At 41.7% G+C, this 14,406-nt stretch overlaps 1 protein-coding gene across 4 annotated transcripts in view; it reads right to left on the bottom strand.

Annotated features, from left to right (window-relative positions):
* nbeaa (neurobeachin a) overlaps nt 1-14,406 on the bottom strand; it is a 115,418-nt gene that overhangs the window by 66,977 nt on the left and 34,035 nt on the right. For all 4 annotated transcript variants that reach the window (XM_030068808.1, XM_030068809.1, XM_030068810.1 and 1 more), the window contains exons 3-8: nt 12,141-12,241; nt 9,510-9,605; nt 9,110-9,231; nt 4,929-5,055; nt 2,945-3,064; nt 1,034-1,180 (exon numbers count right to left, since the gene is read on the bottom strand). In XM_030068808.1, the coding sequence (XP_029924668.1) occupies nt 1,034-1,180; nt 2,945-3,064; nt 4,929-5,055; nt 9,110-9,231; nt 9,510-9,605; nt 12,141-12,241 (713 nt within the window). The remainder of the gene's footprint in view (nt 1-1,033; nt 1,181-2,944; nt 3,065-4,928; nt 5,056-9,109; nt 9,232-9,509; nt 9,606-12,140; nt 12,242-14,406) is intronic.

Genomic DNA, 14,406 nt, shown 5'->3' with positions numbered 1-14,406 from the left:
GCTGAAACATTTTCAAGGTGAACCTAGTTGACAAAACCATAGCTGCATCCATGAAGGTCAGCAGGGAAAGGAAGTAATGTAAAGTGAATGCGTGGTAATCACGTGATGCCTTGTTGTCCATCAGCTAAAGGGTCTATTTTCACTAGAAAAGCTCTTTGTTGTGCCCCTGGTTCATTTCATGAATGATACCATATTATCAACAGGTGAGAAGGTGACATTTTGTACTATCAATCAAAGTCTTTTTTAAGAGAGGTCTGTACGCTCACAGACTATCTTGGTAACGCCCCCATGGCAGCAAGTTCATGACTGACAAGACTCCTATATCTTTGAATGGGCACTCATTTATATCTAACATTCTGACATAAATACATTCATTTACATTGTATATTTACAAAAAGCAATAAATTGGTAACAACATGGGATGTTACATTTTTTTTCAAATGACATAAAATATTGCTAAATTACTGCTTGTAGCTACACTAGAGATATCATCATGACATCACATCATGTATATTGGGCTAGTTATTGAATAAGAAAATTACACCAAACAAAACAGACGAGTGTTATCTTGTTATAGGGTGGATTTTGCATTCATTCACCTGCACACAATGCCTACACAAGTGTACAAGTTAAATGCAGAAACATACAGGCTTTTATCACACTGTAGCCTACACGAAAACATAAGCATAGCTATTGTGTGTGTAATAAAAGAAAAAAACGCGCGCTCCAGCATCAGTGTATAATTACAAAGAATACCACGGTGCAGAAACCCATATAGCTGACAGCAAGCTAAACCATAAGGGCACCAAAGTACAGGCTGTATTTGTGATTGACGGTCTAAGAATGATTGATGGGCTCTGCCTCTAACTGACAATGTCTCTAACCGGCACAAATAGCAATAAGTAACACTGACAATGCAATCCACGGCCCCCTAAGATATTCTACCTGGTAAATGGTGCATGACATTGATGCATTGTAAACCCTACGGAGGATGTGTGGTGGTTGATAAGAAAGTACTTGAACGCTGTCTCACCTTGTATCCAGGGCCAAGCTGGTGAATGGCAAAAATCTGAGCTGGGTTGAGAGCTTCACTGAATACGTAAATGGCTCCCAGCTGACCACAAAACACCCTGTTAGCATCCGCCGTCTCTGATGAACCCAGGAAACACTTGTCATAGCTCTGCAAGACATCACAAACAGGAAAAAAATGCTGCTAAAAATCACATGCTAGGTCACACTTCCAAACCTCTCTTGCGATGAGAATTTGGCTGCATACAACAACGGAAAATGTCACAAATGTTCTTTTCAGACCAAGGACAGAGAGCATCCATTTAAAAATCTGGGGTAACTTCACAACTGCATCCATTTTAAGTTCAAACACAATCCACAAACCTGTAAACTCAGCACCCAACAAAGGCTTTCCACCTCTCAGTTCTGTAATCTCCACACTGTAGATAGCCACAGTAGTTTCCTTTCTTATTTTAAATGAACAACTGTGATCAGACACTAGCTAAGTGAACGTTGTGCTGACTTCTCTCTCAACAATCTGTCTGCAGTTATTCTCCCTGGTATTACTGATCGCAGCGACTAGAGGAACACAGCACAGGGCAAAATACAACAAGACAACCAGGACACAGATATAGAATAGAGCAGAATAGGATAGAATAGAACAAAATGGAACAGAAGAGAACGGAACGGAACAGTGCAAAAAAGAGAAGAAGAGAAGAGAAGAGAAGAGAAGAGAAGAAGAGAAGAGAAGAGAAGAGAAGAGAAGAGAAGAGAAGAGAAGAGAAGAGAATGGAACAATACAAAACAAAGAAGAATGGAAGAATAGAACAGAATAAAACAGAATACAGTAGAATACAATAGAATATGGAACAAAACAGAACAAGACATAATAGAATAGAGAAGACCAACCACGAATACAATACAATACAATAGAACACATTGGAACATAATGGAAAACGATGGAACAGAACAGAATGAAGAATACAAAAGAACAATACAGAACATAACAGAACAAAACGAAGAAGAATAGAATAGAATAGAACAGAATAGAATAGAATAGAATAGAATATGGAACAAAACAATACAATACAATACAATACATTGGAACATAATGGAAAACAGTGGAACAGAACAGAATGAAGAATACAAAATAACAATACACAACATAACAGAGCAAACTAAGTGGAAAAGAATAGAATAGAATAGATACACAAACAGTCACATTTTGGGAACAGGTTTTTTTTTGTTTCCTCATAGATTATTGATCTTCGCCTTGTATCTCTATCATTGGGTTCCTGGCATTTGAAATCCGTAGCGATGGACATGGTGGGTGGTGGTAAGAAGAAGATAACCTTTTTTCTGCCGCTCTGTTTCTAATCACTGTTTCAGTCTCTTACAGCCCTGCCATTACCTGCTATTACATTCCCCCTGTGTCCACTCGCCTTTCATCTACTCTATCCTTCTGATACCCTTTATCACACATTAGATCTTGAGTCTTCTGCTTCTTCAAAGTGATAAAATAGTTTTATCTTTAGCCTTTAGGACAAAACAAGCACAGATGGTATCAACACATTCTGTCGTGTGTATTTTCGCCTGTGTGCTGCAGTTGTGTACTTTCCTTCTCTTCTATGAACTGCGAGGCGCTTAACCACAAGGCCATGGAATGTCTTGCAGAGAATAGAACCAACTCTGGGTAATTGCGGCAATGTCAAGAACCTCAGAGGAACTGTAATGAAAGCTCCAACTACCTCACAGAGTGCAGCAGAGGTCAGCTATACCTGTCCCTTGCTAACTGGAAAAAGTCGGACCTTGGAGTTGAACAAGCTCGGCTGGATCGGTGCCCAAGGGCGACTTGGCACCAGCTGATGAGCACAGAGGGTGAACTTGAAACCCTGGCCAAAATCGCAGAAGGAGGTAAGTGTGGAGGGACTCTTACATCGTTGGTGTTGACGTGCCAGGCCATATCGCCATAGGAGACCAGTTGTCCGTTGACATAGCAACGTATCTCGGAGTTCCTCCAGCGGTTGTAGATGTGGACGATGCTGATCATGTACCACTGAAACAGATAAAACACACAGGCAGAAAGAAAAGCATTAATCACAACAATGCTAGCTATGAATTGGATTGGATTCTACCAAGCCATTCGCTCAAACTAGCTTTTTGTAGATGTTTCTTTAAAGGCCTTTAATTAAACCAGGGCAGGAGAAAGTTTTGTAAAAAGTTTCTTCTCTGGTATGGCCTCATGCTATGTTCACTTCAACTCGTTAAAAACAAGCTCCAACGAAACCAATGCCGATTAATGACACCTCACGGGGGCCGGATTATTTTTTGCCAACATCGATACGACGTGAGGCAAACACAAGGATAATTTAGGCTACTTTCTGATTTATTATTGTAAATCAGTCAATTTGGAGCCTACCAATCAATGAGAAATTGTGTGCTGGCACATGAAAATAATATATAATGCAGAATTACATAAAGCAGAAGAGAGAAATGTAACCAATAGTATAGAGGTTTCCCCATTTACCTCCCAGAAGAAAAACTGCTCTTTCCATCTTTATTAAGAAAGTCTGTATTCCAATCTTTCACTTTTTTGATAACCATATCTCTGACATCTCTGAAGGAAACAGTCATCCAACTCAGCATTACAATTTGGGAACTGGGTTACCATTTCTGAGCTCCGCTTTCTCCAATTTCAGTTCAGGTGATGTCATTGCTCACAAAAATGGCAAAAAACAACTGCCTTTTTGGGTTTAATTTTAGAATTTTAAGTGCTTATTTGCTGCTTAAGTAAATCCTGTTGTATCCTGCTGTGCTTTTTGTTATTTCCCCGTGGAGGAAAAAGTATAGTTTGTTATTCTTGTGGGCATCAATTTTCACAAGCTGACATTCTGAGCGTAATGTTGTCAGAGATCGGAAAATTACAAACTGGAAATTCTGAGGTTTGAGTTTAAATGAATGCAGCGTTACTGTCACATGTCTCTGTCTTAGCTCTGCATTAGAGGGTTAGTTAACATGGCAGATTACGGTGTGTTGAAACTCATCATCTCCTCAGGACCCTTCCCAAAGGCTATCCCTTTCCTCACCTTAAATATCCTATGTGTTGTGCGTACATGTGCGTGTGTGTGTGTGTGTGTGTGTGTGTGTTGATTAGAGGGCATCTTATTCCCGGTGATTATATGCGCTTCTACCCAGGAGGGGAAATGGAAAAGGGGGAAGAAGACACAAGGAGAAGAGTTGAGAATCTTGCTGGTGTATGCATAGCCCAGGAGAGGAGTGCACTAAGTCATGCACGTGCACACACACATACAAACACACACACACAAACACACACACACACACACACACACACACACACACGTGCACACAAATGGACAATATGCAGTGATACATGGTGACTTATTAATTGATCAAATGGAGCCACCGGGAACTTTGTTAGGCTGCGGAGATTCTACTGGCTCAGCACATACTGTGGAAGGCCATCTCATCAAATGCATGTGTGTGTGTGTGTGTGTGAGTGTGCACATATCTGTTTGTTTATGCATACAAGTGCAAACTAAAGTGTGTGTATGTGTATGTGCACAAGGAAGTCTGTATATATATGTGTGTGTCCATACTCGTGCGTGTGAGCAGGACACAAGGAGAATGCTGACGGTGCGGTAAAGGGGCAGTGTGCAGGTCTTAATTGACAGACCTTATCTACACTCATCAACAACAGGAGGGTAAAAGGAGGGGGGAGAGAGAGAGTGAGAGTGAGAGAGAGAGAGAGAGAGACTCCACCACAGGACTGAATCTGTGTCTCATGTAACATGTGGCACAGAGTTGCCAAGCCCTCTGCACTGACTACTACGGCTTGATTGAATCTGATTTTGTAACAGTGTGTATGTGTGTGTGTGTCTATGCGTTGACTCAAGACGTACCTTGCGGGGTTGGAAATCATATTTCACACAGTGCTGGAAGCCCTTTCCTTTTGACTTCAGTGATGTCACGATTAGACAGTTCCCCACAAAGTGAGCAGAGTAACCAATACCTTTACTGGTGCGAAAACTGCAGGAGAGAGAGAGAGAGAGAGAGAGAGAGAGAGAGAGAGAGAGAGAGGAAGGCAAACAAAGACAGTCTCAATAATTGCACTCTTTTATGCATTCCAAAATAAGATACCCACAATTGAAAAACACCTGCGGTTCAAAATGATGAACAGGACTAAATGAAAACAAATAATTACACGTCATAAGACAGTGTACTATTTAAGTCCTTGGGAGACAAAACTGTGATACTTTTACAAACAAGCTGCACAAGATTCCAGAGGCAGTGAATGATGATCTTGATTTTCTGTTTGTTTTTTTTTCCCAAAATGTTATTATAGAAAAAGTGCAAAAGGAAAGAGGAGGATCTTTTATTTGTGCAAAATCCACTGAGCTGAAATTATTACTCTGTCTTTGTTTCTGCAAAGCTTGGACTTCAACTTTGGAGGGCCATCAAGGTAGTCAGTGGTGCTCAATTTTTTATCAAGAGGACGTCACACTGAGTAGGATCCACGCCTCCCATCCCCAGAAGAAGCAGGAGATCTTACAGACTTGCACATCACATAACTTACTCTAGAATAAGTCAAAGAAGTAGGATTTTATGATGTTTTCTTTACAGCAACTCCAGGAGGTCCCAGACCAAAGGTTTGGGATGAAACATAACTAATCTCCTTCCCTCCACTTTTCTCCATCCTGCCTCACTTCCCACGCTCATAACCTCCACATAAAACCCAGACTGGCAGCTAAGCTTCTTCATCAAACAAAAGAACACATTTCACTTCCAAAATAGGCCTACAAGAATCACATACATGGTGGGGTCAGACGCGCACTTCAAGCAGATACAAATCCCTCTAAAGTGAATTTCTGGTGCATGTTAAGAGCTTGGGGAGTGTGTTATCGTGGCCTCCACACGGCCACGGAGGCCAGCGTCAGACAGGAGAGTGGAGTAGGAGCTGAATCTGGGCGAGAATGATAAGACCTGGGCCAGGACAGAAGAGGGCACCCCCCTCGCATACGCACACACACTTGCCATGCCAACCTGTTACTAAGGAAACAGGATTACATGCCGACTCTCTCTCCGAGCCCATTTCTGTGATGGCATCGGTGGAAAAGTAGGAATGGATGTTTTGCCTTCCTGCTGTGAACTACCCTAGCTACCTAAATCTTTTGCAAAACCTTTTCTCTTGGTAACCAGCCAGAGTTTGACTCTGTGAGCGAGGCGAGGTAAAGGGAGGACGCCTGGGGTTCAGTTTCATCAGAGAGTGAAGAGGCGGGGAGAAAAAACGAAGCAGTGAAAACGAGGGAGTTCAATTAAACAAAAGGTCAAAGCTAATGAAGCTTCACAGTGGCTAACGGCTTGCACTTACAGCACTAACGGTAAGGCCAGCGTGGTCCAGGCTGCAACACCAGCTGAGGCTTCCACCCAGCAGCACACAGATAATGGAGTGTCCTGACATTTAAAATTATGTTCTGATTCATTATCTGTTTATCTATTAACTCCATGTTCATGTTATTCAGTCTACTGAGTTAAATACTCTGAAATACTGTGAATGGCTTTCACCCAACAAAAGAAATGCTGTATTTATGGCCCCTTATGGTCAGTAAAACTTTATTTACAGATCCTACAGTTATATAGCACCAATGTGATGTTCTACCTTGCAGTGAAGTCTTGTATTTTACTGTACCTTTTTGTTGTGGCAACTTCCCCCCAACCTGCCTCATCTACATGCACTTCAGTTGGTGTTTTCCTACATTTCCCAGAATGCTTTTTTGACAACCCCAAGAGACTGCACCTGTTCTTTGCAGCTGCGAATTACACTGCACATGCAGAAAGAGCAACAGTGGTAGCAAAAAAAAAAAAAACAGGTTCGTCTGGTCCAGAAAAAGTTGAGTCACACCAGGGCTGCAGAGATAATTTATTAGGTCAGTATATATAGGTGGTTACATTACTGTGGAGGAAGTGAGGATGCTCTCCTATATAATTCAGTGGCTATTTGGCTGATGGATGTGCGGACTATAAATTGCCAGGAAAACAGGTGAGTATACTGTGTGTATCTGTGTCGTCTACGCTGGACAAGCTAACCACAAGGAAACTAAAAACATACTAAATAAGGAAATGTGTCCAAGAATGCAAAGGTCATTACTTTCAGTTTCAGTACTAAGGCACCACTGTCATTCAACGAATACACAAAAAAACTACAAAGATGTCAGCAAAAGAAACAAAGAGAGCAGCCAGGGAACCTACTGCGTCCCATTGCTTCATTTGAGAAATACCTCTCATTGCTGCTGCCCAATCCACTGGCCTTTTGTCTCCATCCAAAGCGGATGAACCAATAATGTACGGTAAGTTAATGATGTAACTTTATGTAGTTTGCATGTTTTTACTTGTAGCCTGTTCGGCTCAATTTTCTCTGGCTATGTGGTCAATTGCTATCAATATCATTTTGTTACAGTCTAGTCTGGTTATTCAGCAAGTAACCAGGCTACGCTGAAACAAAAATGATATTGCTGGCAAGTGGTAGCAGCTAGGGGAAAGTGAATGTAATAGCTGCCGATGGTAGATACATCTGTGGTTATAATGTAACTGCAACATGATGAAAACATTTTTTTCTTTTCATTAACAGTAGGTATACTAGAGATTTCCTTTGCTCCATGTTGCCATGGATTTGTAACGCAGCCAGCACAGAGAGGATGTACACCAACCGCTGCTTGTGAAGCACCACTGTACAAAAACTGTCTGATGCTGGCCTAGAGGCAAAAGAAGTCATGTCAGTGACGGGGCATACATGTGAATTGTCTCTGCAGTCTTTCTGGTGCCCAAACTACAACAACAGAAGGTGCTGGAGCAACATATTTGCTTCTGGCACTGTACAGCTAGAACGCTCCTGTCCAGAGTCAAACAGCCCTGTGCCGGCAAAGAGGACTGCTAACTTCACTGAACACTGCTTCAACAACTGCACCATTAATGGCAATATCCAGATAAATGTTAATAATTACCCCAATCTTTAAGCGTGTTTTAGCCTAGCCTAGCCTGATTACCATTTCCACTGCGTCTGTGGGTTGCTTAGCAACTACTCTGCTAAATTTTGCTGGAGAATACTGAAGAACTATATTGCTTGGCAGAATGATTACCTGTCATCAATAAATGACTTCAGTTTTTGTTGCTGTGTGTTTTTTCTGAAGCCGTGCCAGGTATATGTAGTAAGTGTTTTATAAAAGTAAGAAGTCACAGGCCATGGTTTACTGTGATTGTAGAACTAAAATCACTGCAAATCACAGCCTATTTTGTATTTTTTCATTTGAGGTTAGAGACAATAATTTATTTAGCCATGTTTTAGAACAGGTTTGATATGTATCATAAGGGGCTTTCCTAATTAACCTTAAAGCTCGTGCTCTCTCTCTCTCTCTCTCTCTCTCTCTCGCTCTCGCTCTCGCTCTCTGTCTCTAATATATATGATCAGATATATCAACTTAACTCTTAAGTGCTATACTACAGCTGAAATCGAAATAGTGATTTGTCATGCTGCTTGTTCCTAGCGAAAGTATTAATATTGCTGTAATGTTACCACCCAACTCTGCTTTAAACCCCAGAATCATATGAAACATCTCAGAGCCATGAATCAGCCCCAGTCCTCCCAAACACCATGAACCATGTTCCAGTGTTTCCTCCAGGATTTATATTCCACACTTAAACAATCAACAAAACAAATAAACAGATCTATTGTAGTGATATAAACACATTGCTTTACCTGAAAAAAAAAACACTATTTTTATTTTTTCTAATTTTAAGAAACCCTGATAAAATGTAATTTGTTTTGGTCTAAATATAAATGAAAAACAGATTTGGAGGTTGCCGGTAAGTAGTGAGTGAATGATAATGGCTGAAGCAGCTAGTAAGCAACCAGGGACCTCAAACCCGGTAAAAAACAAATGGGGCTTAGGTTTATAGACTCATTCCAGTGTTTTCAAATGGGCAAGTCAATTCAAGAGGGCTGAAAAGTTACATATATGACCTTTACGTCTGAGTCTGTCTGATTCGGTCTGATTCTGATTCCAAGTGATAATGGCGTTCTACTTACCAGTAGAGGTACGGTTTGTCTTTGTCTACGTTGATGTTGTTGAGTGGGTCCTGTCTGAACCAAGTGTTGAGAGTGAATCCGTTCTGATAAGGCCATTTAGCGATGGGCGGCAATGCTATAGCCTGGAGGAGGACGCATACATCACATCACATCTCATCACATCACATCGCATCACATCACATCACATAAGACAATCCATTGCATTCAACGCATCAGTCAGACAGTCAGTCATAACTTCTTCTTCACCAGTCAAAGCAATGTACTGGCAGAGCACAGAGCTAATTGCAATGTGTTGACGGACATCAAAAAAGGATGCAATGAAGGAATCTTAATTATTTTTTGTGCACAACAATGGATTTGACTAATTTTGTGACTAATTTTGAGTCTTTGTGAGTCTCACCGCTGCACTACGTCCTGGAAAGTTGAAGAAGGTGTCTGGACCGTGTCTCTGAGGCATCTGGTTCAACACTGACAACAGCTTGATAGCATGTCTTGGCTGCAATACAGGAGAGGATAGGACAGGATACAAGAAGAGAGAAGAAGAAGAGAAGAGAAGAGAAGAGAAGAGAAGAGAAGAGAAGAGAAGAGAAGAGAAGAGAAGAGAAGAGAAGAGAAATGGTAAAGGAGGATAGAGTGATGAGGAAGAACAATAAGGAAAGTGGAAGGAGAACACATTAGGGAAGAGATATAAGATGATGGGCAGATCAAGGAAGGAAGAAAGGAAGAAAAGACAGAGAACAATTGTCATTCCTCATGAGACAGATGTTGGCTACCGAAGACATGGTGGCGAGAATCTGTAAAAACCACAGTGTGACATCATGGATCTACCACAACCCTACTGGATCAATAACTCTTCAATCACCTCTGCCCGCCCCCGACAGCAGCTCATCAATACCACGGCAACCCTTAATCGATCTGTCTCTGGAGAGAGCTGGCGGGGGAGGAGGAATTGGAAGAGACAGAAGATAGGGGAGAGGGGTTAGGCAGCAGAGAGAGAGAGAGAGAGAGCAAGCAAGAGAGAGAGAAAGAGAGAAAGAGAGAGTAATGGAGGGGCTGTTATTGAACAGAGGAAGTATGGAGAGAGAGAGGGATGAAGGGATGGATGATGCTCTCGCTCTGGGCCAGTGATCAGTGACCAGGGGTTGTTGATGGTGGTCGTCTTGGAGCATGAGTAGAGGGGAGATGAACGACAGAGGATGACAGTATATTGATCCAGCTAGTCAGGAACAGCATCGGCCAATGGATTACACGGACCACACTGCCCACTGCCTCACTAACCAAACACCAAGGAGTGATGGACGAGACAAGTTTAGATTAGGGTGCAAGAGCATGGGTCAAACTGCATATCACAATATCTTTCACTAAATAACCTCAGTACTGATATTGTAATGTTATTGTTTGGAAGACTATTGGTGCTATCGTAAGATATTTGAATACGTTTTTGATCAACAATTTTAGTCTTGTGGATTTGATGACCAAGCAGGTAGAGGCAAATTACAGAACAGCTAGAGTAGGTCTAATAAGTTCAGAAAATTGCATCTCTTCACTGTAAACCAGAAAAGATAACACTTCACGATAAGCTGGCCCCACACTAGAGGAGGATAATTGGGTATATTCTGGGTCCAATTCGGGCCTCCCAGTAATTAGAGGGTGGGGGGGGGCATTCCTGATCTGAGGCTGGTCTCAGCTGATTATCTACCCAAATGATCTTGCAGTGTAAGGGGTTAAGACAGAAGATTTTTTTTTTTTTTTTTTTTTTTTTTTTTGGCATTTTTGCTTTATTGGACAGACACAGTAGGTGAAAGCGGGGGGGACGACATGCAGCAAATGGCCTGAGATCGGATTTGAATCCAGGACGCTGCGTTCAGGACTTAACAAGTGGCATGTGCTCTCATCCGGTGGGCCACGGGGCGCCCCCGGACAGAATTTAACATCACCAACTAGATCGGAGGCTCTGTGATATCAAATCGGATGTACCGTATATATAGACAGTATTCACAGCCTATTCTATCAGTGTTTCTCCTTCATAGCTGATTAGGCTGTCACAGTTTGTTTTGCTATACGTCTGTCATTCGAACACAAAAACTAACAGTCAGTGCCACCACTGCATTAATGATGGTATTAACAACACATGAAATATTAAACATGAGTCCCACTGCCTTGTTCTGGCACAGAGTTGAAGCTTTAATGTCCAGAACACACATACACTAACAAGCTCACAGACATGCATCGGTCTTCTGTTAGTCCAACCACACGCACACATTAACTATCTCCGCACGGTTACTCTAGTATAGTCGTATATCACAGCTTTAATTTTCTTCCAGATATGCAATACTGAAACATTTTACTTCATGCGGAATTGCACATTGTCAACATGTCGATATGTGATATCCAAAATGCAGCGAAGCAACAGTAATTTATCAGAAGCGGTTTGACAATCGCTAACAAGGCATGTCATCCCCCATGCAGTCACCCTCACCATCAATCACAAAAATTACTATATGCCACCTTGTTTGACCTGTCATTTTAATGCCCCTCCCTTTCTAAATCAGTGTAATTTTAAAAATGCTACAGTGCCGCGATGATGCACATCATTGCACTAAGTTTCGTCAAAATCCAATCAATGGTGTCTGACATATTATGTGATAAGGACAAACAAACAATTTAACCCCCCACTTAGGGCTGATAAAGAAATGACGCATCATTACCCCAAGTTCCATCAAAATCTGATTAGTAGTGCCTGAGATACCACGTGAGATACACTGACAAACAGGCAACCAACATATCGCCCTCGTCAAATAGATGTAATTTTTATAATGACAGACCACAGTCGTGAGATGCACCATCGCCTCAAGATTCATCAAAATGAAGTCAACAGTGTTGGGGACACCGCATGTGACAAAGAGATAAAACGAGACGACCCGTCCACAGTTGTCCACTTGCTTTTATCACGGGAGATGACAAACTAATCAAGGAAATGATTCTCTCTGGCAGCCCAAAGCGCACAGAGCGTGAGCATCCATCAACTTACCCAGATGCCGTTGTCTCCCCTCAACATACTGAAGAGCAGCTTCAGCTCCTTGACTGTGATGCTGTAACTGGCCATCACTCCCAGCATGTCCACCAGGAGGTCTGAGGAGACGGAGAGGCAGAAAGTGAGAACAAGGCAGGAGAAATGACACAATGTGCATGTGAGCGTGTGCACAAGTGTGTTAATGAATCAGCATTTGGACTGACACTGCTCTGGTGAAATATGGTGAGGTCATCGGAAAAAGAGCATGTGTACACTCTGTGTTGTGTAATCTGTTGTTTGGTGCAGTAAAAATTCAAGCACTATTCGTTTTATCCGAATACACTGAGCTTCTTCGTTCTGGACAAAGCTTTGTAGGCATAAAAAAAGTGAAGGAGTAAGAGCACATCTTGTGAGCACAGTGGAAAAAAAGATGATAAAACGAGGTGTTCTTTGGCAGAGGTAAAGATGTGTTTACCAATAAAGAAAAGATTCAAGGCACTCTCCCAAAGTATATTTAACATGCCTTTATTTAAACAGCATGTTCAACCTAACTCCAGTGAATTTCAGCATCATATAGTAGCCTTCATCACTGCCTGAGAATACCCTGGGTCTTTTCTGGTAAATACACAGCCTTGTAATTGCTGCACACAGCAATACTTACTACCAAGGATATGTAAACCACAATATAATAATCTGTATAATAATCTGTCAAGTGAGTCTCTTCCTAGCAGATCTAATACACACTCAGCCAATGCATTAAGCATTCCGACTCATTATCTGAGCAAATGAATTGCAATGTAATAGCTCGCCGAAAATGCATTTTTGTACAACAACTGCCGCGGAGACAGGCTTGCATTTTGTGTGCAGGAATGCTTGTGAATTCACTCTGATTCATCACTGCATATTGCACATGCAAATTAACTCCAAGAAAACTTTAGTTTTAAAAGTTTGGAAATGTTGTGCTGGAAAATGACATACATATTGCTCATTCATCAGTGTCCAAGAACATCTCTGCACGTACAGGTACATGGATGTTTTTTTCCCCTAGATTGACAGCTTTGGGAGAGCAGATGGTCGGCTTTGGTGAGGGGCTAAATTTCAGGTTCTCAAATTTAATATATCATTGGTCTGGTCAGTCTATTTACTTTATTTTTGGAGTCATAAGCCAGTATCTCCTTTGCGGTCCCTGAACTCAACACAGAAGCCAACATTATCTTGTCACTAACAGTGGTTTCACATGGTGGTAACATAGCAACTACAAACCCTTCTCTCAAAACTAAACAAAACAAATGTACAGAAATGAAGTAAGATAGTGTTACGTTAACAAATTGCTCTTGTTGATAAGCTTTCATTGCACTTTCAGTTACTTGACGAGTTGCTGTCAACTTGATTAATGTAATCCTCACTTCAGCTGCCTCTCCTCTGTTCCGCTTTATTGTGTGTGTGTGTGTGTGTGTGTGTGTGTGTGTGTGAGTATGTGTGTGTGGAGCATGTCTATGGTGTGAATGGGCCAAATGCTGCCCTCAATGAAGCACAGAGAATCTAGAGCGACTGTAAATGACAGAAAAACTTAGTAGAGATGAACAAGTGCATATAAATTAGGTAAACAAAATATTTTGCTTCATTTAGGGGAGGTGGGGGGGTTCTGTTTTATTTCCATACTATTTCATGGGCTGCCTATCTTCCCGTTTACCCACCAACGTGACATTAACGATACAAAAGAATGCAAAGAAGCTACTGCTTTAAATGTACTTCCCTCTAGGATATAAATATTTTTCAACATATAATTAGTCGGGTCAAAATGACTTTCACCGCACTGACGTTCACTCTGCACAGTCACAACAGATCTGTCTGGTTATGGCACAGCACAGTGCAGCACGTCTCCGTCCTGTCAGAGTCAGACAATCTGCTTACCAAGGCTGTTCCTCCCATTAGGCCGGCTGGATATGAATAGAGTCTTCCCACTGTATTTCATTAGCTAGAGCCCCGCGATAGGGAATAAAGCGGAGGGCTAGCTCATTGAGGTGCTTGGTATAAGCAGAAAACGCAATAATATAACGTCCTAGATTCAAAGCCCCTAAGCTCCGTTTCGTGTACGATCAATCCATGTAGGTCATTTCAAATAGTTTTAGAAAAGCGTTAGAATCGTGGTTTAGGGCGGGAGTCTGCGAGAATTGACGTTAAATTGATTTGGGCCCCCGACACACTGCTGTGGTGAGCAGTAATGAGCCATACAAGTTATAAAACACATTATCCTGAGGCAGTAGGTAGGACAGAGAGGACA

The sequence above is a fragment of the Myripristis murdjan genome, chromosome 14 (genome assembly GCF_902150065.1).
Source record: "Myripristis murdjan chromosome 14, fMyrMur1.1, whole genome shotgun sequence".
In the NCBI taxonomy this organism is placed as follows: Eukaryota; Metazoa; Chordata; class Actinopteri; order Holocentriformes; family Holocentridae; genus Myripristis; species Myripristis murdjan.
Note: the sequence above shows the minus strand (reverse complement) of the source record. Positions and strands in the feature narration are given on the sequence as shown.